Source organism: Hypomesus transpacificus, unplaced genomic scaffold (genome assembly GCF_021917145.1).
Source record: "Hypomesus transpacificus isolate Combined female unplaced genomic scaffold, fHypTra1 scaffold_60, whole genome shotgun sequence".
Taxonomy (NCBI): domain Eukaryota; kingdom Metazoa; phylum Chordata; class Actinopteri; order Osmeriformes; family Osmeridae; genus Hypomesus; species Hypomesus transpacificus.
Genome location: NW_025814033.1, coordinates 590,858 through 618,134, shown reverse-complemented (window position 1 = coordinate 618,134; position 27,277 = coordinate 590,858). Strand labels below are relative to the sequence as shown.

General features: G+C 41.7%; 2 protein-coding genes and 1 long non-coding RNA gene across 5 annotated transcripts in view; 1 reads left to right on the top strand and 2 right to left on the bottom strand.

Annotated features, from left to right (window-relative positions):
• The window catches only part of rsu1 (Ras suppressor protein 1), a 96,492-nt gene that overhangs the window by 19,934 nt on the left and 49,281 nt on the right, over positions 1–27,277 (top strand). The gene's annotated exons all lie outside the window — the stretch shown is intronic.
• Positions 1,250–7,005, bottom strand: LOC124465551. 2 transcript variants are annotated; one of them, XR_006955843.1, is made up of 3 exons: positions 6,536–7,005; positions 1,839–2,304; positions 1,250–1,753 (listed from the first exon to the last, which is right to left on the bottom strand). It is a non-coding gene; the product is annotated as an uncharacterized LOC124465551 (long non-coding RNA). The 2 variants fall into 2 exon arrangements; XR_006955844.1 differs by lacking the exon at positions 6,536–7,005 and having other exon boundaries at positions 1,839–1,991; positions 2,071–2,490.
• On the bottom strand, positions 2,670–4,712 carry LOC124465550 (piggyBac transposable element-derived protein 4-like). The gene is made up of 2 exons (XM_047017403.1): positions 4,612–4,712; positions 2,670–4,581 (listed from the first exon to the last, which is right to left on the bottom strand). The coding sequence occupies exon 2, from the start codon at positions 4,289–4,291 to the stop codon at positions 3,746–3,748; it is 546 nt and encodes a 181-aa protein (XP_046873359.1). The 5' UTR covers positions 4,292–4,581; positions 4,612–4,712; the 3' UTR covers positions 2,670–3,745.

Here is a 27,277-nt window from a genome sequence, read left to right as displayed (position 1 = left end):
CACACCCAATAATATGTATGTGATAGAACAATGGTTGTGCTCCTGCCAAAGGCAAGTACACCCAATTAGTAGCTAAAAGTTGGACTTGAGAAATCTCTGTTACAAGTTACAAATGTTTCTCATGCTAAAATACAAATTCTAAAGCAACAAAAGTTTATAATGCTAAAAATAAAAGTTTTGCACACCACTACAAAATATTTGGTGCAAAATCTTTTCTTTGCTTTGAAGCCTCGATTTTGGTTGCAGAACATGTATTTTTGATTGCAAAGAAAAATGTATTGCTCTCAACATAAAGACAGAAATGTACCTCCATAAGGGCTTAGCCCTGTCATTTAAATCATTAATACATTATTTAAGTTGAATAATACTATATTGAAGAATTGGCAGTACATACTAGCTAGCAGCCTACATAATGCCACTGAAGAGAATCTTTTTTAATTTCTTATAGAAAGTTCACAAAAATAGCCTTTTGCCTTTGCCCTTTCTTAAAGATGCTGTTAAGCAAATTCCATGATTTGCTTCTCAGTACATTATATACTTGTGAAATTAGTTGTTGAAAGCATGTGCAAAGCTTTAAAATGTTGTCGCGCTGAAATGTGGAGTTGGACTGTTGAACAGTTTCTCACTCTTTTTCAGCTCAGGTTTTTTATAGGCGGGGTAAAACCCAACCTATCTACGTCACAGCCACCTATCAATAGGTGTGTTCTACATGGACTGCGGCTGCATGAATCAACCGGCGAGAGTAGCCGCTTGCAGTCGGGTAGGAGTTAAAAACAGCTCTGTGAAGTCGAACATTCCAGCTTCTCGTGGTTTGCTGCGTTGACTTCAGTCATGGCCGATCAAGCGCTGTTTGCTTACTTTATTTATAATTAAATTGAGTCTTTCCGTTTGTGAAGAGGCGGACTAAAACCCTTTCCTCTACACATTTTTTATTCAATTAAACAGTTTGGTCCGTATTTGAGCATTGGCGAAACTGAAGGTGTACAAAACACGCGTCAAAGTTGTCATGACTGGCCAATCATGAAATAGCTTGTGCTGTTGCTCTTGAGAAAATGCGCTCGGCTACACAGCCGACAGTCCTCAAATCGATCTCACGGTACTTTGATGGCTACGTCACAGTGACCTAGCCTCGGCGCCGTCTCGGGTGGAACCAGAATTCACTGTTTCAAGTCAGCCGCTTGCAGCCGGTAGCGGCTCTGCATGAAGTCAGTCCATGTCGAACGCACTTTATGTCAGATCACAGACGGCTGCATTCTGTTACTCAGCTGGTACGATGCAAAGACAAAGTAATTAACACATAAAACCCTCAGAGACTGCGGGTAGGTCTGTTCTCAGTGTTTCCCACAAATCCAACCTCAATGTGTGGGGGCCGACCGGGGGGGGGGGGGGGGTGCGGGCGAAGGAATCATTCGTTCAGTATTAATTAGCACAGAACTTTATTGGCGTTCATTTAAAACAAGGCCTCGTAAAGTCATATAAAAAAACACATCACTAGATGGAACTATATTATTCACACTATATACAACTTCCCTAAACTGTAGTACAGTACACATGTCACACCCTATACTACTTCTTGTTACATGAGCAAAGTCTGCAACTTTTGTTAGACCAACGTATTTTGCGGGGCTTGCTAAAAACAAGTTTCTAATGCCCTATTATACGGGAAGGCTTCAGGAGATGGTCCATTGATGGAGATCCTCAGGCAAGCTGCCAGGTGTTCTCTCTGTAGTTGGTTCCTGAGGTCTGTTTTCACCTGAAGATAAAGCAAAATGCTAATTATTATCAATACAAACTGCAACAATATAAAGAAGTTGGGAATTTCAATGTATTGCTATTACTCTGTTCATTGTGGAGAAATCCCGTTCGCAGTTGACTGAGGAAACAGGGATAACCAGAGCAATGCTCGCAAGAAGGTTCAGGCAAGGGTAGAGGTTGGCCCACTCATCAAATTCACTTGCCAGTAAACTCAAGAGCTCCTCCTGGTTCTTGTTCTTGAAAGATAAGGGTTTGTCATGGCATTAGTGTGTGTGTGTGTTGTGAGTGAAGAGTCAGGTCAATTCATTCACTCACCTTGAATATCCCAGTAAGGACATGGTTCTTGAACGAGAGCTACTCCTGAATTACTTCCTTCTCATGTTGAGGGCAACATTTCCTTGAAAGAGTTTGCAGATGAGCGATATTCACTGTGTCATATTTTAGAGCAGCTGACTGTGGCCCCAAGACATGGAAGGCTCCAAGGATGTCCAGATTATGGAATCCCTTCTCCAGATTTTTTTCCAGGCCAGTTATGTACGGGTGAATGATCTACAATTACACGATTGGCATCTTTTTAGGAAGAGCCTACACTCAGTTTTGATAATAGGCATCAATGGCCAAACCAGACAGTATGTTCAGTTCAGGACTAATAATTATCTTTTAACCTGTTCTGGAGACTGTTAAATGTGCCTAAAAATGCCTAAACAGCATGCCCAAAGTAAATTGAAAGCTGTTCTTGAACCATTTGGAGTACATGCATGTAAATGGTCTCTTTTGAAAGCTGACACTCTGAAGTTATTTCCCCTGTTGTCAGGACCCCTGTCAGTCCTACTGGTGTTGAGTAATAGAGGCTTGAACACAAGGAAATTGAAAGTTTCTAATTCCGCCTAGATTTTGTTTTGTAAACAGAGGCCTGTAGAGGCCTAGAGGTGGTAGGTATTAGCTGGAAGACAACTTTGGACCACAGCTTGAAGCCTTACCCAATTCAACTCAAAAGTTGAATATAATACCATGTAAAAATGAATGTTATACACATGTTTTTCTAAGGGTACATCCAGGCGTTTTCTATAAGTGCCCTTTGGAGACTCCAAGGACCCTGGGTAACCATGGCCACATACCTAGCATAAAAAAGCTACAACTTTTGAACTATTTCACCTACAGTCATAGGTTTGGGCTCTAATGAAAGGTGACACTTAGGGCTATCATATCACATATTCAGATTCACCATTAGTGTTGCTGAAACAGAGTAACTGAAGCATTAGAGTGCTTTTTACCTTCTTGAAACAAAACTTTGTGCATATAAAAGACTCAAAACAAGTGCTATTGTGGAAAAGCAGTTTATATAAGACACACCAAACTATTTACATACAGTGAATTGTGACACTAATTATTTACAAACAATTTTACAGAATGTTTTGGGCAACATGCCAGTCATTGTAGCAGTCACGTTTGGGGACAAAGCACAAGGCCACATCACAGGTTGAGCACTTCACTGGTGTCTTTACACCACAGTGCCTGCACTTCAGCCGACCAGCGGTGCTGTCTCCACTGATATGCACTGGCCTGTGACTAGCTGTGGGTTGAGGCACGATGGAAGATGAGGGACCGGGTGAGAGGTCAGACCCCAACTTTGCCAGCTCAACAACAAGGGTCTCTCTGAAGGCCTTCTGGGTCAGAGGTACCTGTCCTTTTCCTTTTGCAATGTCTTTGTGAAGGAGGGATGTCTTTCAGTACCCAGTGCTGATCTGCATCTTTGACCCTCCTCTGCACTGTGTCCTGTGCATGTGCTGTGTGGAGTGTTGAACACAGGAAGACGTCCCTTGTGTCTCGCCACTGGAGGAGGGAGTCTTTCCTTATCCAGCGAATGCTGCCGCGGGGAGATTTAGAGTCCAGACTGTTTTCTTTTGTTTTCGGGAATCCAATTCTGTTTGTCCGGATGGTTCTGCATGCCCAGATCCTCTTCTGAAGGAGGTCTCGGAAAAGGGTGGGACTAAAAATTGTCAACAAAGAGCTTGTACCCGGTGCCCAGTAACTGTGTGTCCATTAGCTCCATCACTGACTCATAGCTGAGTCCCTTGCCAGTGTTTCCCTGGAGCTTTCCTTCATACACAAAAAAGTCCCATGTGTATCCGTTTTTCGAGTCTGCCAGAACAAACAGTTTGTATCCCCAGCGAACAGGCTTATTTTTCATGTATTGTTTTAGGCCGGTGCGTGCTTTGGAGGCAACCATCCTCTCGTCAATGGCAATATCCTGGCCTGGGTGATAGTTCCTTTTGCAGGCTTCTCTTATCTCCTGGTAAAGTGGATTGATCTTGCAAAGGCGGTTGAAGGCTGCTGTGCCTCTCCTCTGCTCATTAGCAGCATCGTCCGCCATGCTACTGAGATGAAGGGATCGGATGATTCGGAGGAACTTCATCCCGGTCATCACCTTTTTTGGGAAAGGGAAGCTGTGCAGATTGTCCTTTCGCCAGTAATCAGCAAGTGCAGAGCATTTCACTAGACCCATGTAGATGACCATGGACATGAAGGTAAACATGTCCTGCAATGTCAGGTCAATCCAGAGGTGAGTGGGTGTGGAGTGGTGAATCGAGCCAAACTCATTGGTGTTTTGAAGGATTGTCTGTAAAACGGAGTTTGTCCAAAAAAGTTGGAAAAGCTGCAGGGCTGTGTAAGTTGCTGTCCGAATTAGCTGGGGTCCAGGTGGGTTTGTTGGCCTGAAAGTAGGTTGAGCTGGAGTTATGTCAGGAATGTCAACATCATTCCATCTCTCTCCAGATGGGCTCGTTGACGCTCCAGCCTTGGTTCTGCTGCTGCCTCTCCCCCTTCCTCTTCCTCTTCCCCTTCCTCTTCCCCTTCCTCTTGGCCTTCTCCTGCTGGCAGACCCTCTCTGGACAGTTTGAGGCTCATCGCTGGATGAGCTGCTGCTGTCCTCCTGTCCTGCTGCTGTACGAGACCGCTTGCTGACTTAAGCAGGAATGTCCGGCTCGTAGTCCTCATCAGATGTTTTCCTATAATGACAAAATAAACAAACCAAATCAGTTACAAACCATTCCCATATTTGCTGTATTCTACTTCTCACAGGTTACTGCCTCAAACATCAGCAGTTCACACAAAGACACCCCCACCCCCACAGACTCAGTTCACACCTTGAAAACAAAGGGACACACACACCTCCCCAAGATTCAGTTCACACTTTGAAACAGAGAGACACACATACATTTAGTCATTTAGCCACTAAATGTAACACATACTATACTATATATACACACAGTTTTTCTGGTGCTAGAAAAAATAATGTGGGCTTTGGCTATGTAAAACAATGTTATACCATGACACATTGAGCTATCTGATCTGATTCAGTGAAACAACAGCACGCATGCATACAAAGTTACAAAAAAAATGTTGCCGTGTGTTTGTTGTTTCTTAGTTCCATGTTTCACTAAACAAGATATACCAATGGAGTCACCGATTATTATGGTATAAAACGTTGTTTTTACAACTCCAAAGTAGCTCTATTAGTATCTCACTCAGCGACAAAGAAACAACAACAAATGATTACAAACACACGGCAACATTTTATCTTTGGATTTCAAACTAAAGCTTATTTGTGAGGAATATACAGTAAAATATGTTTTATAATATAAAACGAAACTTACTTATCAAGTATAATATCTCCTCCTTCCAGAAAAAAATCTTCGGCCTCTGAATCATAGTCCGATTGATCAGTATTGACCTCGGATAAATTATCTGATAAATCACTTTCAAGTTCTTCCAGAACTTCTGTGAGAGAATACTTGGATTTCTGCTCTTCTTTGCCATTATATCCAACTGCGTCAATTCGCTCTATGACCTACTTGCTTCAGGACGCACAGACCATATGAACTTCTTTACGCAAGAAACTTTAGCTTATACCTGTTTTCACTTCCCTGGAAACCCCCATATCATTGTTTTCAGAATTCGATTGGCTAAAAGACGTGTCAGTCATTTCCACAATTGGTTTTGATTGGGCTGAGCTTCAAAAAAAGAAAGAGAAGGTGGGTTGTGATTGGCCAACAATTCAGATGAGGCACTGGTTGGCTGTTGAAGGCCTTGGCCAGACAATGGAAGCTCTGAATTGGTCAATCGTGGTGTCAATCGAAAGGGGAGGGTTCAGCGGACATTTTGGTGCCTTCATATCGTAAATACTCCGTTGCTAACCGGAGAAAATAACACTTTTATGTGAACAAGTTGTTTCTTCCGTCGGCAGCTTGCATAATGAAACAAAAGATAATGGCTATTCATGAATGTAAAACATTGTATTTGGACGAATTAGTTTACATGGTTAGATACTTTGGACCCTTGGGAATGTAAGCAGATCGAGTTTTGACGATGTGTTTGCATACCTGGACGACACTGAACCTTTGAGGGTAAGTAGAGACGTTTGGCTTTGGTGTTATTTACAAAGTGATGACTGGACTAAGACGTTGACTGAACTTGTTGTTGTGACTCGATCTTGAAATGGTTTACATATCTAAAAGCACAAGAATCGTAACTTTCCAACGATGTATAACATGTGTACTAGTCGAAAAAAAATGTTTATGAATTTTTAATGCGTAGTAACTGGGGAAGGAGGGGTCAGTGTTTCGGGCCCGCGGGCGGGCCCGCACGGAAAACAGGTTAAAAAGTTTTAAAATGTGGCATTTAGGCCTGCACTAATCAATTTTTAATCTTGTCATGTGAAGACAGTGAAGCTCACCTAACAAGAGTGCTGTACTCATGCACTAAGCAAATGATCATTTACCTCTCGCTGGAATCTGGCCCATTTCCCCACCCGTGACTCATCTTGGACCTCTCGCCCTCTCCTATCCCTCTCCTCCTCGTGCTGAATGTTAAAGGCTCCAAGTCCTTGCGGATAATCAAGGTCCTCATGGAGGCGAGACAAGAAGGATCCAGGGAGTGGAGTTTGTCCAGCCTCATTTCCTGCCATTTAGTGCATGCAAACAATAATTTCAATGCATCACATCAAGCAGATTTGAATTAGATTGTGCACATTTATCATACCTGCTCTTTGATATGTAAGAAATGTACATGTGCTTTCTGAAAGATTTTAGAGAGGCAGGCGAGGTGGGGCAAAACATCGGCCTGGAGGTACAAATCTGTACGTAGCACAGAATGTGTAGAGTCCCTTTGCCCCAGGACATTTGCGCACCTCTGCCTCCTCTGCCAAGGCTCCAAGGACGGCACTCAGGTTCCTCTGTAGGGTCTCCAGTGTTTCCCACAGATTAGAAATGTAATTGTGGCGGGGAGGGGTGGGAGTTGTCAGACCGGGGGGGGGGGGGGGGGGGGGGGGGGGGGGGGGCGTAATAATTCCTTCGTTAATAATTCGTTACACAGTTAATTTGTTAATAATTTGTTACATTACATATTAATCCAAAATGATTCACACCTTCACAAAATTAACAACAACTAACATATCATTTCTGCATTATGCATGTAGCAACGCTAGTGCTAAACAACTATCTAACTGGTCGGCTCCATGACGCCGGCTAGCTAGCTCTTGAGACTTCTCACCAAAAGAACGAAGGGCAAACTTCGAGTACTGTAAGTCGCTCTGGATAAGAGCGTCTGCTAAATGACTAAATGTAAATGTGAGTAAGGTACCTAGCGAAAAGTAGCCTCAACTTTCCTCGACTTTTAGCTAAGGCACTAATGCTGAAGGCTCGCTGATATAGCTGTCGGTCTTCCTAGAACAGCATATGTATGCATTGTTGCTAACGTGTGCTGACGTTGTGACTGTGCATATGTGGGAAAGACGCATGAGTGACAGAGAGACGGAGGGAGAGCAGGGGAAAGGAAATGCAGCTGATACGCTGCGTGTTTTAACCTAAATAGCGATAAATAAAATGTTTTACGAAACGCAATGTGTGGCGGCCGGTGTTGATTCTGTGGCGCACCGCCACAAATTAGTCTATGTGTGGGAAACACTGGTCTCAATGGCCTTGTGCTGTGAGAGCCAGTGTGTGTCCTTCACTTCCTGTAGATGTCATATGCAATAATGATTAGTTATGAATAGACAGAAGATAACTATTAGTATCAGAATCAGAATAATATTACCTTTAGCTTCAAGTCACTGACACCCAGGGTTATGGATGCAGCCTTGAGAGTGGCAGTACGATTTGCACTGTTACAAAAAAAATCTAAAATACAGGTGAAGGTCCTGCAAGTGGTTTCTGAAAGTGGCCATGTATTTCACATCATTTGATGCATCTTTGCAGGCAAGGGCCAGTCTGTGGGCAGCACAGGCCATGGTCACAAGTTTGGGGAAGCTGTCAGTTAGCTGCTTTGCAACCCCATTCAAACGCCCTAGATTTAAAAAACAACATTTAGTCACAATATTTAGGGATTCAACCGCCAAGATACTCTCACATGGTTTAAAATAATTACCTGTCATTACGGCTGCCCCATCAGTCCCGAGCCCATACAGCCTCTCTGTTGGGATACCTTTCTCTAGTAGCACTTTTTTAACAGCTGACACAATGGTGTCAGCTTTTCCATCCGGAACAGTGACAAGATCCAGAAATTGGTTCACTACTTCTCCCTGTGTATCCATGTATCTGTGAGAAAAGCATTTAGTATCCACAGTTCTTCAACAGGGACCAACATGTAAATCTGACAAAGAAAATAAATGCATACCTGACATGCAGATCGAGCTGCTTGGACGCAGACACATCTGTGCTTTCATCTATTTCCAGGCTAATTGCCTGTGATGCTCTTATGGCCATCAGAATAGGCTCCTCAATTTCCTGAGATAAAATCTCAAGCATCTCATAAATTATTCGATGAGACCTGTAATTGTTCCTATGGTCAATCTAGACATTGGGAAAGGGAAAACATGTATAGTCATTAAAGTAAAGATTAAATGTATGTTTAAATAATAGGTGACATTTCTCTTACGGTTTAGCTGTGTTACCTTTAACTTCTTAAAGTAATCACACCCCAAAAGCTCTGCAAGGCTCAGAGGCTTTGAGTAGTGGTGGGCCTTTTCATTTTTTACCAGCCAGTAGAGACACTTGAAGCCACCAATGATGGCCTTGTGCTCTACCACAATAGTATGCTCGAAAGAGTCCATTACAGAGACACCTGCTAATGCCAAAATTGTTAGAAAATAATTTGGGCGTATACTAAATGAAGTTATATTATTATTATTATTATATATGATCTGCTATTGGACTCAGAAATTACCGGATGCAAGTGATGCCTGGCATCTGATGCTCTCCTGGTGGTGCTCTTTGGTGATGTGCCGCTCCAAATAGTCTTTCCTGTAGGTATTGGCCCCGACCTCAACAAAAACCCTCTTTGTGGCACCTTTCTTGGGTGCAGGCTTGTGCTGCCTGCACAGTCTACAAAACCTCCCTTAAAAGTACATGGTACATGGTAAAAGAGGGTACAATTTCTGGGGAAATTGTAGGGTGTGCTTGCTTGCAGGTGGATCCGTTTTCCCATCTAGTGATATTTTCAAGCATTTAGCCTACTCTTATTGCATAATTCATTAAGAACACCTATAATGACAATTTATCCTGAGTGTCCCTTTGTTTGTCACGGTGGCGGCGTTGACTGGGGGTTCTTTGACGCTTGTGTTGTGAAAATAAATTAAATCCAAAGCGGTCCAAGTAAAGTTCCAAGTGGTTGGTTTATTAACAAAATGGATGGTACAACTTGTGGGTAGTAAATAAAGTTTCAGAGCACAAAAAAAACAGCGAGGCCTATCCTCCAGCAAACTAATCAATCAGCAAGGTCAAAAGCTGTGTGCTCCTAGTCAGCCGCACCTCCCACAGGTCACTCTCCTATTTATTTGCCTTTTGACCTGTAGAGGGCACAAATTCTCAGACAATAGAAATAAATGCAAGCATTAAAATAACGTATACAATAAATACAGAAATGGCTCCTACATAACCGGCCCCTAATTGTATTTGGTAAGCAAAACAATTACGAAATTAAATAAAAATGGGAGCCTTGAAATCATTACTTTTCTATGTGTCCGAATGTATTAAAGACAAAATAGAGTGTACTAGACCATCGTCATCTGGAGTCGTCAAGCTTTATCTTCATCACCCTCTAGTATCAAACAGAGCTTTGTGATGGGTCTTTTCATGATGCTGCTTTGGGTCTTGATGCTCACAGTTCGCACAAGTCCTTTCTGGTCAGGGAAAACTTCAATTATTCTTCCTACAACCCAGAAGCCTCTTGGTGCAGTTGGATCCACCACTAAAGCAACTAAAGCAATCTCCGCACTGGAAGTTCCTTCTTTTAGTGTTCCACTTTTGGCGCTCTTGGAGTAGTGGTAAATATTCTAGTGTCCAACGTCTCCAGAAGAGGTTGGCCAAGTATTGAATCTGCCTCCAGCGTCGTCTGGTGTAAAGGTCAGTCTTATCAAATGTTCCTGGTGGGAGAGTTGGCTCTGCCTTGAGCAGTAAGAGATCGTTTGGTGAGAGGGGATGCAAGTCTTGAGGGTCAGTGGTGACTGTTGTGAGGGGCCGACTGTTCAAGATTGCTTCCACTTCACACAATACGGTCTGGAGTCCCTCCTCATCGATGTTCTGCTATTTAAGAACAGAACAGAGGACTTGTCTGATTGATCTTATCAGCCTTTCCCATATGCCTCCATGATGGGATGCGCCTGGTGGGTTAAATGTCCACTCTATGCCTTGTTCTCTGAGTGTTTTTTGTATCTTGTCCTGGTTTGCTGTGGTCAATGCTCTCTGCAGCTCTTTCTTTGCACCAACAAAGTTGGTTCCATTGTCTGAGCGTATGTGTTTCACTTGGCCCCTCCTACAAATGAAACGTCTCAGAGCATTGATACAGGCATTTGTGTCTAAGGAGCTGGCCACTTCAATGTGAACTGCCCTGCTGGTCATGCAAGTGAATAACACCCCATATCTCTTCACCAGTGTTCTCCCTCTCTTTACTTCGAAAGGACCAAAATAGTCCACTCCGGTGTTCGTAAACGGAGGTAAATCAGGCTGAAGTCTTTCCTTCAAGTTTTTTTTCCTGCAAGTCAGACATTTGTTGTTCTCCAACTCGAGCTCTGTGTCGTCTGCACACCACGCACCTAGTCAGAATCTTTCTGGCTGCTGAATTTGCATTGACAATCCAATATTTTCTCCGCAGTTCAGACAGCATATGATTTCTTCCACCATGTCCTGTTATCTTATGCATGTACTGTAAAATCAGTGTGGATACGTGTGAGTTTTTTGGGATTATGGCAGGACATTTTCTTTCTTCTCCTGTGGTTATTTTGTTCAACCTGCCTCCCACTCTTAGTATTCCATCCTTCACATATGGGTCAAGTTTGTACAGTACACTTTTCCTCTTTAATTCAGGAGTCTTTGTGGTAAGCATTTCTATTTCATTTGGAAAGAACTGAGATTGGGTAAATTGAACAATGGCGATTTCAGCTTTCTTTAAATCTTCAAGACTCATCTGCTGGCCACTCAGTGGGTAATTAGGCATGTCCTTTGTCTTACTCCTGGTAATCACTTTGTTCTCACCCAGTTTTCTTTTTTGCACCAGTCCTTTTAAGGTTTCCTTTAGCTTCAGATACCATGCAACTGCAAGCTGAAGTTTTGTCCAGTCAGAAAAGTGTGACATCAGTCTTTGTGTTGCATTTTCTTCCTTTGCCCAGATTGCATTCACTGTGTGTGTTCTTTTAAGCTCTAGGTCATCCAGTGCAAGTGAACTGGTTTCTTTGAAGCTGACAGGCCCTTGCTGTTGCTCCTGTTTCTCTTTCCATAACATTTCTGGACCATGAAGCCATCTTTTGTTGTTCGTAAGTTTGTCTGCATTTTGGCTTCTTGTTGCATCATCAGCGGGGTTGGATTTTGACTCAATGTATTTCCACTGTGATAACTCTGTTGCATCTCTTATTGCTGCAACTCGATTGGCCACAAATGTTTTGTATCTGGAGTGTTCGTTTGCTATGTACTTTAGTACAGATTGGCTGTCTGTCCAGAACATGGAATGGTCTAAATGCAGCTGCAAACTAGATCTCAGCAGCTTGTCCACTTTTACGGCTAAAACTGCTGCAGCAAGCTCCAACCTGGGGATTGTCATTCCTTTGAGAGGAGTAACACGTCCTTTTCCCATGACAAAGGCGACGTGGACAATGTTGTGGTCATTCACAAGCCTTACATAACTTACAGTTCCATAGCCTTGGTCACTTGCATCTGCAAAGTGATGTAACTGTGCATTTTTGACTGATCCAAATCCTTCAGGTTTAAAGCAGCGTGGCACCTTGAAGTCTGAGATTCTAGTCAACTCAGCTGCCCATTTCGACCACTGCTGACGGATGCCAAGGGGTACTTCTGCATCCCAACCTAGATTCATCTTACAGAGCTCCTGTAGCAGGAATTTGGCTGTTAGTGTAAAGGGTGTCAGGAAGCCAAGGGGGTCGTAGATTGAACAGACCATTGACAACATTCCTCTTTTGGTGAGTGGCTGTTGTTTTGGCTGAACATTGAAAGTAAAGTTGTCACTCTCGATACACCATTGCAGACCTAAGGCCCTTTCAGTTGGAAGTTTGTCTTTGTCAAGGTCGAGATCCATCATCTCTTTGGCTCTGTCCTCCACGTGAATGAAAGACAACACCTCCCTGCTGTTTGTAGCCCACTTCGAAAGGTGAAAGCCTCCTCTTTGGCAGACGGCTGTGATGTCGGTGATGAGTTGCATTGCCTCCTGGGCTGTGGGCACTGATTTCAACAGATCATCAACATAAAAGTTTTGCAGAACTGTATCTGTTACCTCGGGCCTGAAGTGCTCTCTATTGTCCTTAGCTGTTCTCCTCAGTGCATAGCTTGCACAGCTGGGGGAAGATGTTGCCCCAAAGAGGTGGACAGTCATTCTGTGTTCCAAAGGAGGTTGTGATATGTCTCCGTCTGGCCACCACAGAAACCTGAGGAAGTCAGCATCACTGTCTGCTACTTTCACTTGATGGAACATGGCAGTGATATCCGCCATCAGTCCTATTGGCTCCTGACGGAATCTGTTGAGCACATCTATAAGACTGTTGGTTAAGCCAGGCCCTTTGAGTAATTCTGCATTCAATGCTTTTCCACAGAAGGATGCTCCACAATCAAACACAACTCTTAATTTTCCTTTCTTTGGGTGGTAAACTCCATGGTGGGGCAGGTACCACACCTTTCTATCCATTCTAGTCAGCTGCCCCTCTGGCACAATTTCTGCATATCCTTTGCTGATCGTGTCAGTCATGAATGAGGTGTATTCTGCTTTGAATGACTGGTTCCTATTGAATTTCCTTTTCAGGCTTTGGAGCCGTTGCGCCGCAAGGCTACGGTTATTAGGCAATGTGGCGTGATCCTTTCTAAATGGTAGCTTGAGACTGTAATGTCCATCCACAATTTTGGCAGATTCATCTGCGATTTTCAGAAACTGTTTGTCTTCAATGGACATTTCCTTCACCTCTTCGCACAAATTCTCACTGAAATCAGTATTGTACTGAGCAATCAGCATCTCCTGCAGGTTATGTACTGAAATGCGGTTGACTGTATGAGACTGAATTTCATTGTTAGATCCTGTTCCTACTGGGCCACTCACTACCCATCCAAGAAGTGTTTTCATTGCGTATGGGCCGTCTCCTTCACTGTTTATGATTTGCCAGGGCTCTATTGCTTTGGGTGCATTTGTGCCTATCAGCAATTCAATGCCTGCATCAATAGTGGAAATTTTGACATCTTTAAGATAAGGCCACTTTGATAGAGACTTCTGGTTGGGTATGTTACTCTTTGTTACAGGAATCTTTGTTTGCGTGTATGTCTCTGGCAGAGTTATGAACCCGTTGTCATCATGAAGTCCACTTACTTCCAGTCCAGTGATGATATTAGTAGACATAGTTTTCTCCTGGCCCATTGTGCGCAGCATGATGCTTGTTCTTTTCCCTTGTACATTTAGTTGGCGCATTAATCTATCAGTACAAAAGGTGGCAGAGCTGCCGGGGTCAAGAAACGCATAAGCTTGTATAACTGTGCTGCCCTTGTTTGATTTTACCTTTACAGGTACGATGGACATCAGACACTGTTCTTCACCGGCCCCAGTTTGACTGCATGTTTCGAGGGACACAAGGCCTGTGTTCTTCACCCTGTTGGGTTCCTTGGCTGCCTCCTTATTTGTTTCCTGTTTTTCTGCTCCTTTGTTCTGCTCCACTTGTCCTATGTGCAGTACAGTAGGATGCGGCCTCTGGCAAATGGTGCATGACTGACGCTGGTTGCAGTCCTTGCTCATATGACCTGTTAAGAGACATGCAAAACAGATACCTCTTTCTTTCAAGAATGTAATCTTGTCAGTGTGACGTTTCTTTTTAAACCAAGAACAGCTTGCCAGTAGATGTCCTCCTGAGCAAAACAGACAGAATGGCCTATGTTGGACTGGTGACGCGCTATTCCTCTGTTTGGGATAAGTGGAGATAACATCAATGGTTGCTGCATTGGTTGTGAAGCCCTTGTCACTGAATTTGGATTTCACAGAACTTGAGTGTATGGGCCTTAGACCTTGTGCTTTTGGTGAAGGATCTTGTATATCACCAAAGACAGGATCTGTCAAGATTTTGACTTGTCTTTCGATAAACTCCACTAAGGTTCCGAATGTGGCTCTGCTGTTTGTAGTTTCTTGAAACTTGCATACTTCAACTCTCCATCCCCCTCTCAACTTGTAGGGCAATTTGCTGACTAACAATTTCAAATTAGAAGCCAGATTTAATTCATCCATGTAGGCAATTTCATTCATCCCATTCAAGCAACCTCTGAGGTACAGAGCATATGATTTCAGGGTTTGTGAATCCTCAGATCGAATGGAGGGCCATGTCAATGCCTTTTTAATGTAAGCATTGGAGACTTGGTACTCATTTCCAAAGTGCTCTTGGAGCAATTCTTTGGCCCTTGCAAAGCCTATATCTGCATCTAAGAAGAGACATGTCTTAACCAGCTCTCTGGCCTGACCAGATGTATATTGCTCCAGATAGTACAATTTGTCCTTTGCATGCTCAATTTTGCTCTCTATCATGTGTTCGAATGAACTGATAAATGATCTGTAGTCAATTGGATCATTAGTAAATACCTTCATCTCCTTTCGTGGCAAAAATGATTTGTCCTGTTGCCTTATCAAAGATGCTGTGATGTCGTTTTGCCTCTGCAGAATGTCATAGAGAACAGTGTCTTGTTCTCCAGGAGAGGCCCTAGGTGCATCACCTTGGGACTGTTGCCCTGAGTGGGGCTGTGATGGACCCTGGGGTTGCAGAGTGGTTTGAGAGGGCTGTGATTGATGAGAGGATCTACTGTCTCTGTTTGGGCCCTTCAGGGCAAAACAAAACCCCTCGGCTTCGCGTCGGGGTACTGTTCGCCCTGTCGGGGCTTAATTTCCCGATAATGACCGGCGTTCTATACATTATCTCTCACAAAATAAACATTCTCTCCTGCTTATTACACGGCTACTTGCCAACAAAAGTAACTTAACACATACTTAACTTAACACTTGTCTTTTTACAATGTATTTGTTACCATTCGTATTGTTGATCAGTAGAAAAATTGCTCGCCAAAGACGCTGAACTTCATAGACTTTGAACATTCTTTAGGCTTCAAATCAGCTGACGTCGCTAAGCAACAGAGTACACTGCGGTTGAAAAGTTAGATTAGATGCAATTTCCCGCATTCTGGTGCATTTACCACAACTATTTACCGTAGTTGTTATACACATACTCAGGGGCTGGACATAAAAATATTTTGAAAACTGAACTTCCCAATAAGCAATGGGACATCTTCAACTACCTGTCACCTTTCAACACTCACCTCAGCAACAGAGCTGTCTCCACTGCCCCTGCATGCTGCCCCTGCCTCTGACTCACTCTCTACCACCTATATCAGGAGACATGGAGATGCATTGAGCATTCTTTCATAATTGATAATAATAAGCTTAATGTAGATTTTTCATATGAAGACTTCTGAGATGTAAATCATGTTATCAGCATATGAAATTCACAATTGGTATAGGTTTAGTAGCCTAATAATTATGTAGGCTACATAAAAAAATTGCATCTCCCTAAAGCATGACTGGACAGTTCAGAAATGATCAAATTTGTGTCCAAACCTGTAGTCTTTTCCACAGATCACATCCTTAGGATGTAAGCTTTCAGAAAAAACATATAGCCTACTCCATTTACCAATACCGAATTTAATATGCATGGGCAGCATACTAATATGGAGAGATGGACGTGTCTCTTGTCTCATTAGATAACATCCTGAGGGTATAAACTTTCAGATGATATATGGTTTTAATGGTTGAAACAGTTTTGCCTTCATGTTACAGACTAACATGTAGCAATAACATTTTGCAAATTGCCAAAATTACAAGTGGAGCAACCTTATTTAAATTGGAAGACAATTCTGAAATAAAGGTTTTTTTCTTCTTTTTTTCAGTCGTTAGAAAAACTAGCATGTTAGCTAAGGTTAACTCCAGATTAGCTCACAGTTGTTATGGCACACCATAATACCATAGAACACCAGCAATTTCTTTTGTAGCTACTTGGAAAAAATATCCTTGTCATCTCTTTCTGCCTGAAACAGACGCCTAGGTCTGAACACGGCCAAAAGCACAACATATTCAGACCCAGATTAAGAAATCAACAAATGCTGTTCCACTTGTAATGGGTAAATAAAGTATGGTATTGCCTAGTGCTAGATGTTGGTAAAAAGCTTGCTTATCTAGCTAGCAATAATCATAATGTTTGCAGAAGGATCTTTGTGACTTAACTAATGCTATTATAGTCAGAGAATGTCTTATAAGGGTGCTTTGGCCCCTAAAGGGAAAACTGGCAACTTTGACTTACTTTCCTTTTCCTCGAAAAAACCCTCCTCATGTCCATCTCGTCTGTGGAACAGTCATGTCTGAAGTGCTACTAGCTACAAGCGCGATGCGTCGATCAGAGTATGGGAGTTGAATCTGCGTGCTTGATGCTGTTTTTCTAGAAAACAGTGGAATTCTATTGCTATGGGTATTCTCCCTACTTATAAAGTGGAACGGATTTGATTGTGAAGCAATGGAAAGATCGCTGGACTAGTAGACCAGTCATGCACTAATATTTTTATCGCAAATGTGGGGGGGTCCAAACGACTTTTATTGGGGGACCCCCCCAAGTCACATTGCGGCGACGCCTATGACTGTAGCCTACTAGTAGTAGTAGGCTATGCCAGTGGGCGAGCAGAGTCTGTGACTCTTAGGCTAACGTCTAAACAAGACGCGGTCTCACTCAAATTCCAAGTTTTACACAAATCACAAAAATATGCTGACCCGCTGGCTGTCTTAACAATCGCCATATCTTTAAAACAATGCTCTCCATTTGGATGTAGAATTGACACTGGTACAAAATTAAGGAAAGACTCATCAGACGCAGATCGACAACACTGTTGTCGACGAGTGTCAACACTCATTGACAACACTCACTGTTGTTGCTGCCGCAATCGTCAATGGAGGCTGACGGGGCTCTCACGTAGCAAACAAATCAAAGTTTTTACAGCAACCTACATTAAAATCTCACCACCTGGATGTCTTCACAATAGTCATATCGTCATACCATTTCCCTCTTTCTGTTTTTTCGTGTAAAATTGAACTACAAAATTAGCTACGAAAATACTACTTTGACTCTTTCTAGCATGGCTGCCGCCTAAAAGACTAGGCGGTTTCACGGGCGACCCGCACTCGCTCAATTTACAAAAACTTTGGCGAATTAAATCAAAAATCTGTGATTGCAGTTCCACTCTAAATCGCTTTCTCAACAAAGCCAAATGGTTGGGATTTTTTTGGGGTGGGATTTTTCACTCGTAATCCAAGCTCCAATTTGCGTGCTAGAACGTCTCTATCACGTTGTATCCATGCGATGTTGCTAACGTGTGTTGACGTGGTGATGTAGCTAGCAGAGATTACCCTTCGTCGACTTAAGGCACTTTGGCGCCACAAAAACGTTGTAACCTCCTAAACTGTGCAACGGAACGTAAATCCCAATACAAGCAACTCAATCGCTAGCAAGACGAAACTTTTGACACCTATGTTGTCTATGTAGTCCAAATATTGCCGGATCCTTAGGGGGGCAATAATAAATAAAAATAATAAATATATATGTGAGATAACAATGGTTTGTGCTCGCCGGAGGCAAGCACACCCCAATTAATGAAATTAGTTAAATAGACATTCCACAGTCACACGTTGTGTTTTTTTATTATCATAATACATTTATTACATAAATAATAATCATATAAAAAGAATAATCAATACAAATATATTTCAGAATATTTGTAAAGGATAGAATAGTATCCAGCCATTAAGTTTACCATGCTGTGTGTGGTACAACCATGGCTTAAACTGAAGCATGTTCAACCACTCGGTTGAATCCAGTGCCCCTATGTTTGGTGCCTTTGGATGTTGCCAAAGTCCTGTCTGCTAGAAACAGAAGAATATAAATGATTTCCCTTGTCCTGGAACCTGCTTTCTTACTTGCCTGTTTCCACATCTGTTTGTACACCTTACCTGTTGTTTCAGCTGTCTCTCTCACAGCAGCATGGATGCTGTCATCCTCTCCTTCTCTTTCTTCAAGGCCTAAAGAAACGATTTCTTTCTCTCCCTGACCCTGTCTTTTTGCCTGAGCAGCACTGGTTGAAGCCTGAAAATATTGTAAACAAATTAATAACAAAACTAATTACTATACTGGTCGGACTGTTCAGCGCTGTTTCAGACTGATACCTCCGGTTCTGGCTGGTCCTCATCCTCAATACATGCCTTTTTCAGAAAGTACTTTTCTATACTCATCTGGATTGATACAGCAAACATTGTGTTAAAGTGAAAACATTACATAATATTATTTATAATACGTTCATTGGATTCACAGCTGCTACATATAACCTAGCATAATGTTTTTACCTCGACAACCCAACTGCATTTTACCGGCAACTGAACGAGTACGCTGCGTGTTCGTAATAGCGTTAAAAAAAAAGAAACTCAATGTGTGGCGGCCGGTGTTTAACCTGTGGCGCACCACCACGAAATAGTCTATGTGTGGGAAACACTGCTGTTCTGATATCTGCAATTGATTTAGCTAGTGTTGCTGTTGTTGCTAAATTCACTAAATTCAAGGGGGCGGAGCTTCAGCTCCTTCAGGCGACAAACCCCCCCATTCTCAAGCAGAGAAGAAAAATTTTCTCACAATGTCAAAGCCTAATTTAACATACTTGTCAGTGTTTTTTTTTCATTCGAATTTGGATGGGTAATTAACAACACAATCTTATGTGGTGTGATGAACTTATTTTTAATTTCACTTTCCAGTATCTTTAACTGTAACATTAAAGGGGTCATTGACTGATTTTATAGGGTATTTTACACTGTTCCTTAAGGTCTCCGAATAGGGTAGGTGACATTGGTTGGGCTGAAAATGGCCGGGGTGTTGTTCTTTGCGCCCTAATGCAACTCTATGAAGTAGCCCTAGAATGAAACGAGAGGTTTTCTCCCTTTTATGGTATTTTCATGAATATTTAGATGAGCTGCGCGCTGATTGGTTGGTTTACAACGAGCGAAGCTGCGGACCAAAGATGCAACATAGCCAAACATGCATCGTCAATTGTAGTTTTACATGACAACCCAGGTTATATATTCAAATGAAACAGTCATGAAATTGAAAAAAAACATTCACCCCATTGCCAGTAAACTAAATCACACATTCTACCTATCTACCGGTCATCATCACAAACAGAAAATGGCATGGTAAAATGCATGGTTACAAACCTGAAACTAGTGTTATAAGTCACAGAACTATCCATATTCTTCAAACTGATTCATCAACCCCTGTTTTATCTGTTAATACCCCACAGATGAAACTGGCCCTTCTAAATGTTAGATCACTAAATAACAAAACATTTCTAGTTAATAATCTGGTCAAAGAAAACAAATTAGACTGCATCTGTTTAACAGAAACCTGGCTAAACAACGACACGGCAACAACAACCTTGATAGAAGCGTGTCCGCCAGATTACAGCTTCCACCAAGTTTCTAGGAAATCCAAAAAAGGTGGAGGAGTCGCAGCTATTTTCTCCTCTGAACTATTGTTCAAAATCACTGAGCTAGGTGAATTCACCTCATATGAATATCTTGCTATAGAGCTTAAAACCGAATCAATACTTTTTGTCATTATATATCGGCCACCCAAGCACTCGCCAATATTCATACAAGAATTCTCTGAGCTATTATCACTATGTGTCACTAGATATGACAAAGTAGTTTTAAACGGAGACTTAAATATCCAAGTAAATAAAAAAGCCGACCCAAGAACTATTGAGCTCTTAAATCTCCTAGACAGTCTCAATCTAACTCAACACATAACAGACCCAACACACCGGCACGGAAACACACTAGATCTAGTGATAACAACTGAACTAAATATAAAAAATATCTCAATAACTGATCTACCCCTCTCAGACCATCATTGTATACTTTTTAATGTGGAAATTATCCTAACAAAAACCACAAAATAATTCTTAGTCCAAAGAAGATATTTAGACGATACAGCTATGATGACATTTTCTGAACAATTTGCTCTATATGAACCAACTAATCATGATTGCTCTCTGAATGAAATGGTAGAGAACCTCAATGATGCACTATTATCTGTGTTAGGTTCTGTTGCACGACTGAAAACCAAAAAGAAGTCCACAAGCAGAACCTCCCCATGGCTGAGAAATAAAAATGTTGTGAAACTAAAAGAAAATGCCGTGCAGCAGAGAGAAAATGGAGGAAAACAAAGATCACTATTCACTACAATATCTATAAAGATACACTAACCACCTACAACAAAACCATCCGTCTAGCGAGGAGAGAATATTTCTCCAACATTATTACAGAAAATGCCAGAAGCTCCAGAGTTCTTTTCTCCACCATTGACCAGCTGCTAAACACTGTCCCTGCCCCCCGCCATCCTCAGCAGTTAAATGTGAAGAGCTTGCTTTGTTCTTCAAGAACAAAATAACTTTGATCAGAGCTAGCACTAGTAATAGTGGGGTTGAAACTGACATCAGTAGATTCTGCAACATAAACATGAGCACATTTACCTGTATCACACTTAGTGAACTTTCAAAAATTGTCAGTTAATCTAACTCCACAACCTCAGATATTGATCCTATACCCACAACATTCTTTAAGCGATTGTTTGATAGTGTCTCATGTCCGGTGCTAGAGATTATAAACACATCCCTTAGAACTGACGTCTTCCCAGATGCCTTCAAAACAGCTGTTGTAAAGCCCCTATTAAAGAAACCCAAATTGGATAACAGTCGACTTGCAAATTACAGACCAATATCAAACCTTCCATTTATTAGTAAAGTACTGGAAAAGATAGTTTCAGTGCAACTAAATTCTTTTCTTGAAGAAAATAACATTCTGGAAGTCTCGCAGTCAGGTTTCAGGAAATATCACAGTACTGAAACTGCTCTCACCAAAATAATTAGCGACCTCAGACTAAACTCTGATGCAAATAAAGTCTCTATCCTTATCCTTTTAGATCTCAGTGCAGCATTTGATACCATTGATCACAACATCCTAATCAATAGACTGGAAAAGCTTATTGGGTTCACGGATAGTGTATTGAACTAGATGAAATCATATATCACAGGAAGGAAGTTTTATGGTTTTATGGTATAGTTTATTAGTTTAGGAGACCATAGGTCTAAGAAACATGAGAACTGCTACGGGGTTGCTCAAGGAAGCTGCCTAGGTCCATAACTTTTTTCTCTTTATATGTTACCACTCGGTGACATAATCAGAGACCATAACATGAATTTCCATAGCTATGCGGACGACACACAACTATATATATCCACTGAACCCAACGATACAACGGCCATCAATTCCATTACCAGCTGCCTGTTGGCAATAAACAAATGGATGAATGATAACTTTCTTAAATTAAATGAAGACAAAACTGAAGTCCTACTATGTGGCCCCAAATCCAAAAGAGAGATGCTTACTAAGAATCTAGGAAGTTTAACCCCCTGGCTTAAACCAGAGGTGACAAGTCTCGGTGTAATCCTGGTTTCAGATTTGAATTTCAACTCTCACATTAATAAAGTGACCAAAACTGCTTTCTTTCACCTGAGGAATATAGCAAAGGTACGGCCATTCATAAACCAAAATGATGCAGAGAATTTAATTCATGCTTTTATATCCAGCCGGCTGGACTACTGTAACGCACTTTTCGCTGGTCTTCCCAAAAAAAACACTGAAAGACTACAGCTCAGCTCGGATCCAAGACGGATTCGAGAGACCGCAGATAGAGTGCGGCTTGTCTGGGTTGTTATATGTTTGGAAACTGCACGAGGCAGCTCGGATCCAAGACGGATTCGAGAGACCGCAGAAAGAGTGCGGCTTGTCTGGGTTGTTATATGTGTGGAAACTGCACGAGGCAGCTCGGATCCAAGACGGATTCGAGAGACCGCAGATAGAGTGCGGCTAGTCTGGTTTGTTATATGTTTTAGATCTATTACTTTTATCACTTGTATTATTGATTTTGTTTATTTTATGTAAAGCACCTTGAGCTGCAATTCCTGTATGAAATGTGCTATATAAATAAAGTCTTACTTACTTACTTACCTATGCTAGATACAGGATATGTTAGCATTGCTAATAACTGTTAGCGAAAAAATCATACTTACAGCTTGCGGTTGTGATGAGCATACGGTCGGATGTGTATGTACATTTTGGGGCGTGACAAAGGTACAGACCAGAGCCAAAAAAGGTGGAGCCACCGATCTGACATCAATTTGGTGGCTTCTTGGAAATCGCCCGTTTTACAGCGGCTGTTTTAAATTGTGAGATTTACATAGGAAAGAGGTGTCAATGGACTTTGAGGTTCAATTTTACCCACCAAACTGTCGTTATTGAACTATGACAAGGTAAACTCGGTTTTGCAGTCAATGACCCCCTTTAGGTCCAAGCTGCTTAATTAGTAGTAGTTGGTACTTCATTTATCCCTAAGGGGAGATTGGAGCAGACAAGTGGAGGAAAGAGGAAATGGGGAAAAATGCAAGGTTCAAATTTACAAAATACCCAGTACCAAAAAAACAACGGGCGGGGTGGAATTTCTGGGCCATACACATATGTCCAAAACGCTGTTGCACGCAGGAGTAATGCACATACACACAAAACAATTTAATTCAGGTGAGTCAGGGGTAAAACACATTTGTACAAAACAATTGACAAAAACATTTGTCTCAGGTGACAGACTTGTCAGTGACGCAGGTAAAACTGACAACTGTGAATAGCATGAGCCGTTGAACAACCTGTAACTGAATGCCGAATCCCAATACTCTGGCTTAGCCCTAGCCCTTACCCCTACCCCTTAGTTTTGCGCGTTTGCGTGAGAGTAAGTGGTGTCCCAATACTCTTTTTGGGGTAGGGCTAAGACAAAGGGGTACACACCCCTTAAAACCAAGTGTTTTTTGGGAGCTTACTTGAAACCAAGGGGTATGTGAATACTGCGCAACCTGCAACAATGCCGGACAGATCAGTCAGAGAGTCCCATAAATGTAATATTTTCAGCTTAAATTTAAATTCATTCAATAATTACGACAGTCTTGTTTTGTGCTTGACACAGTCCTGTACATATGTATTTGCAACCATGTTCTTAATTGACACGTTTTTAAAAAATCGCTAGTGTGCTACGCTAACGTTACATTGCTGATTTTCTCAACAGTCCCGCATTTCTCTGATTAGCCTTGAATCGACTCCTTGCTTGTCTACAGTTTTAACTGTAGCAGCGAATTTTGTTTGATATCAGTGCATAACACTACTTGCTTTGGAGACATCGATATACGTAACCGTAACACTACCTGACCCTTTCAAGTGCTAGTGGTGGGATGGTACACATCCTCCCTGTGAGAGAGAGAGAAGGGCAGATCAGGGGCCGGTATCAATGTCACAGGGGATTACAGAACTTTGTACAATCTCCCCAACGTTCTGACATTCTCTGTGTTATTGATTGGATGTCAGATGCACCATTTGCCAACCATAATCTTGTAAACATAAGCCACAGAGTTGTATTCAGGACTGGGTTTTCTCGCATGTGTGTGTATGTGCTTGTTTTCAGTGTGTAAGGGGGACGAACCTAAACTCATTTGTCAAAAACAATCTGTCCCTTCAACCCGTAAATTGCTCCTTGCAAACAAAACCTCATCTCACACACACACACTCACTGTCTCGGATTCTCCCCTCAAAAATTATCCTCTGACCACGACATTACCTTTGAGCTGCTCTGTGGCATTTAACAAACAATCAGTATTGAAATTGATAATTATGTTGTCCTGGATGACGAAGAGGATAGGGGTGAAACAGATATGGACTCACCAGGCAGAGAGGAGCTTAAATAGGTAATGACAAGGTCATGATTCCCAAAGCATTGTCTTTGTACATCTGTTGGCATTGTTCTATCACAGAGCAGTCCTGTCTTTGTACTAACATTTATTATTGGCCTCTGCCTGTCTGACTAATTGCTTCGCTGTAGGCAGTAGTTAAATATTTTGGTCAGTACACATAGTGTATCAAGTGCTGTGTTGGTAGGTATTTGAGGTATGTTTGGTAAAATAATTACTTTTTGTGTCCTATAAACATGTTATTCAAGCTAATAACACCATCTGAGAGTTGCAACACACACAACAATGCCAGTGGAGAGTCAATTCCACATTTTTGAGTGGTCCTCTACCTTCCATCCACCCGCCTTTGGCAAGGCGGGCCCTTTTCCGTGGCTCAATATGGAAGAAAGCTTGGAAGTTTTGGGTGCATTGTTTCTCATATTATATATATTTTTCTTATGTTACCTATTGCAGTTTTAAGACACAGCATACTGTATGCTGTTCAGTTGGTGCTGTGTAATCACTCTGTATGTTTCTGCTCTCCACAGAAAGTAATGACAAAAAGTATATTCAGCCTTTCTGGTGGTATTTAAAAAATAAAATAAACTGTTGCAATGCAGTGTGGGAATGAAGCCTTAGTGCAGTCAACAAGCCATTCCTATTTTTCATATTTCAGACATGTAGCATACAATAAAACATTTGCCATCACGTTACGTTAAGGTTACATTAACGTACCAACTACCATGGAACTACTTAGCAATACCTATAATAAAACATTTTAGGTATTCAGGAATGTTCTTAAATGGGATGTTGTATTATAGGTTATTACAAATTCTAAGAAGGCACAGTATGGAATAGGGGGTAGGGGCTAAGTGGATTTTGGAAAGGGTCAGTTGAAAGTTGTACCAAAAGGTTAACATTGTTACCAAAATTGTAACATCCGCTTTCACCTGAAACTGGAACACCTCAGTTGGGTAACAACTTACACCGCTAATCCATAGTGAAATGTAGCTGCATAGCAGTTCCTTACTAATATCCTATCTAACCACAATGTTGCTACTTGTAGTTACATGGTAGCAAATGTAATCTTAAAATAAAGTGTTGCCAAACATTCTATTCTTGCCTACAGACAATGCCTAGTACATTAGATATTTTATGAAGAATTCAAATATACTCACACACACCGATCAGTGGATGGGGTATATTAGACATGAAAGTGAAATGTTGTCCTCAAAGTTGATGTGTTATAAACAGGAAATAGGGCATGAGGATGTGAGCGACTTTAAGAAGGACCAAATTGTGATGGCTAAATGACTGGATCAGAGCATATCCAAAACTGCAGCTCTTATTAGGCAGTGTTTCCCCTATGTTGATTTTACCGTGGCGGGCCGCCACGGTTAAATTTCTGCCGCCACGGTATCAGAATTAGAGCTGTACAAAATTTTACGCCGTCTATCAGCCGTGATTGTTAGAGCGCATGTCGGAGAATAGCACAGACGCGCTTCACAGCGCAGGTGAGATTGCGCGTGTGCGTCCTTGAGAAGTCGTATAACTTATGTTGTCAGTTCATTTAAGCCTGTTATTGTATTAGTCTATAGTTCTTGCTAATTTAAATTAAGTTAACTGGTGATTTTCGTTGTTAATATTCTTCCCCTGCTTGCGAAATTGCACGTCTGTTGATTCGATAGCGATTGCTGCCCTTGCTCACGTTTGTATTTTAGGTGCATTATTATGCTTAAGTAGCCTAGTTTTAATGAATAAATAGTGTGTATATTTATTATTTGCTACAGAATGCTTATCCTATCAAGATCAAATGAAGCAGACAGTGTACATGCTTCCGAGTGGCCTACCTTAATGTGTAGGCTAGGCCACTGCATTTACAATAAGTTGTACGTCAATTATTAACTGGCAGCATTTATGCCATTTAGAACATACTGTAAGGTATCTTTAAGTATGCTAATATTATTTCTTTAGGGGAAATAGGACGAAAATATGTGCAATATTACATTAGCTATTAGACTAGTACATTAAGCTGCTCCGAAATATAGGGTTAGCACTTTGTTTTGGCCGGGGGGGGGGGGGGGTAGACCTGACCTGCCCCCACTGCTAAAAAAAATCCTAGGGGAAACACTGTTAGGTGTTCCTGGTCTGCAGTGGTCAGTACCTATCCAAAGTTGTCCAAGGAAAGAAAAGCGGTGAATCGATGACAGGGTCATGCACGTGGGAAGCAAAGGGTGGCCCGTGTGGTCTGATCCAACAGACGAGCTACTGTAGCTCAAATAGCTGAAAACGCTAACCCTAACCCTAGTAAAGTGTCAGAACACAGTGCATCGCAGTTTATTGTGTTTGGTGTTGCGTAGCCGCAGACCAGTCAGGGTGCCCATGCAGACCCCTGTCCACTGCCAAAAGTGCCTATAATAGGCAAATGAACATCAAAACTGGACCAGCAGGGCTCCAGACTAACTTTTTCCCTTGGTTGCACTGGTGCGCCTAACTTTTTTATTTAGGTGCACCCAAATTTTTCTTTGCATCGGCACAATTTCAAGGTCACCTTTTTATCACGCTCCATATCGTTCATATACATTATGTAAATGACCTTAAACAAGAATAAGGTGTAGGTAAATATTGGTTTTATTTGAAACACAATTAAACAGTATATAAAAATCTAAATCTTTTAAGTGTTTCACTGAGCTGCCAAACTAAAACATTGCAAGCAAAACAAACAATTAAAAATAGGAAGTGCTACTGTTTAAAAGTGCTTCCCTGAACTGAGACCTAACATTTCATGGCTAAAAGTCTTATAGCGGGTCCCCCCTTGCTGTCGCATGCCCTTCAGATGGCCAATACCTGTAATTTGGCTTTCTTGCCCTTTGATCTTGGCTAAACCAGCTTGCCACACTCCCTAGCATCAAAATCCTAGCTCCATGGGTTAGCTCCATGGCCCAGCTCCGTAACTCAGGGGTGGGCAATTAATTTTGCCACATGAGAAACCTGAAATGTGTTGGAGGGCCGCATCAACAATAACTTGAACTTAATTCTGCTTACTATTCATTTTCCCCCATTGTAAAAAGCAGTAAAGTATATATTTTGATTAGCTG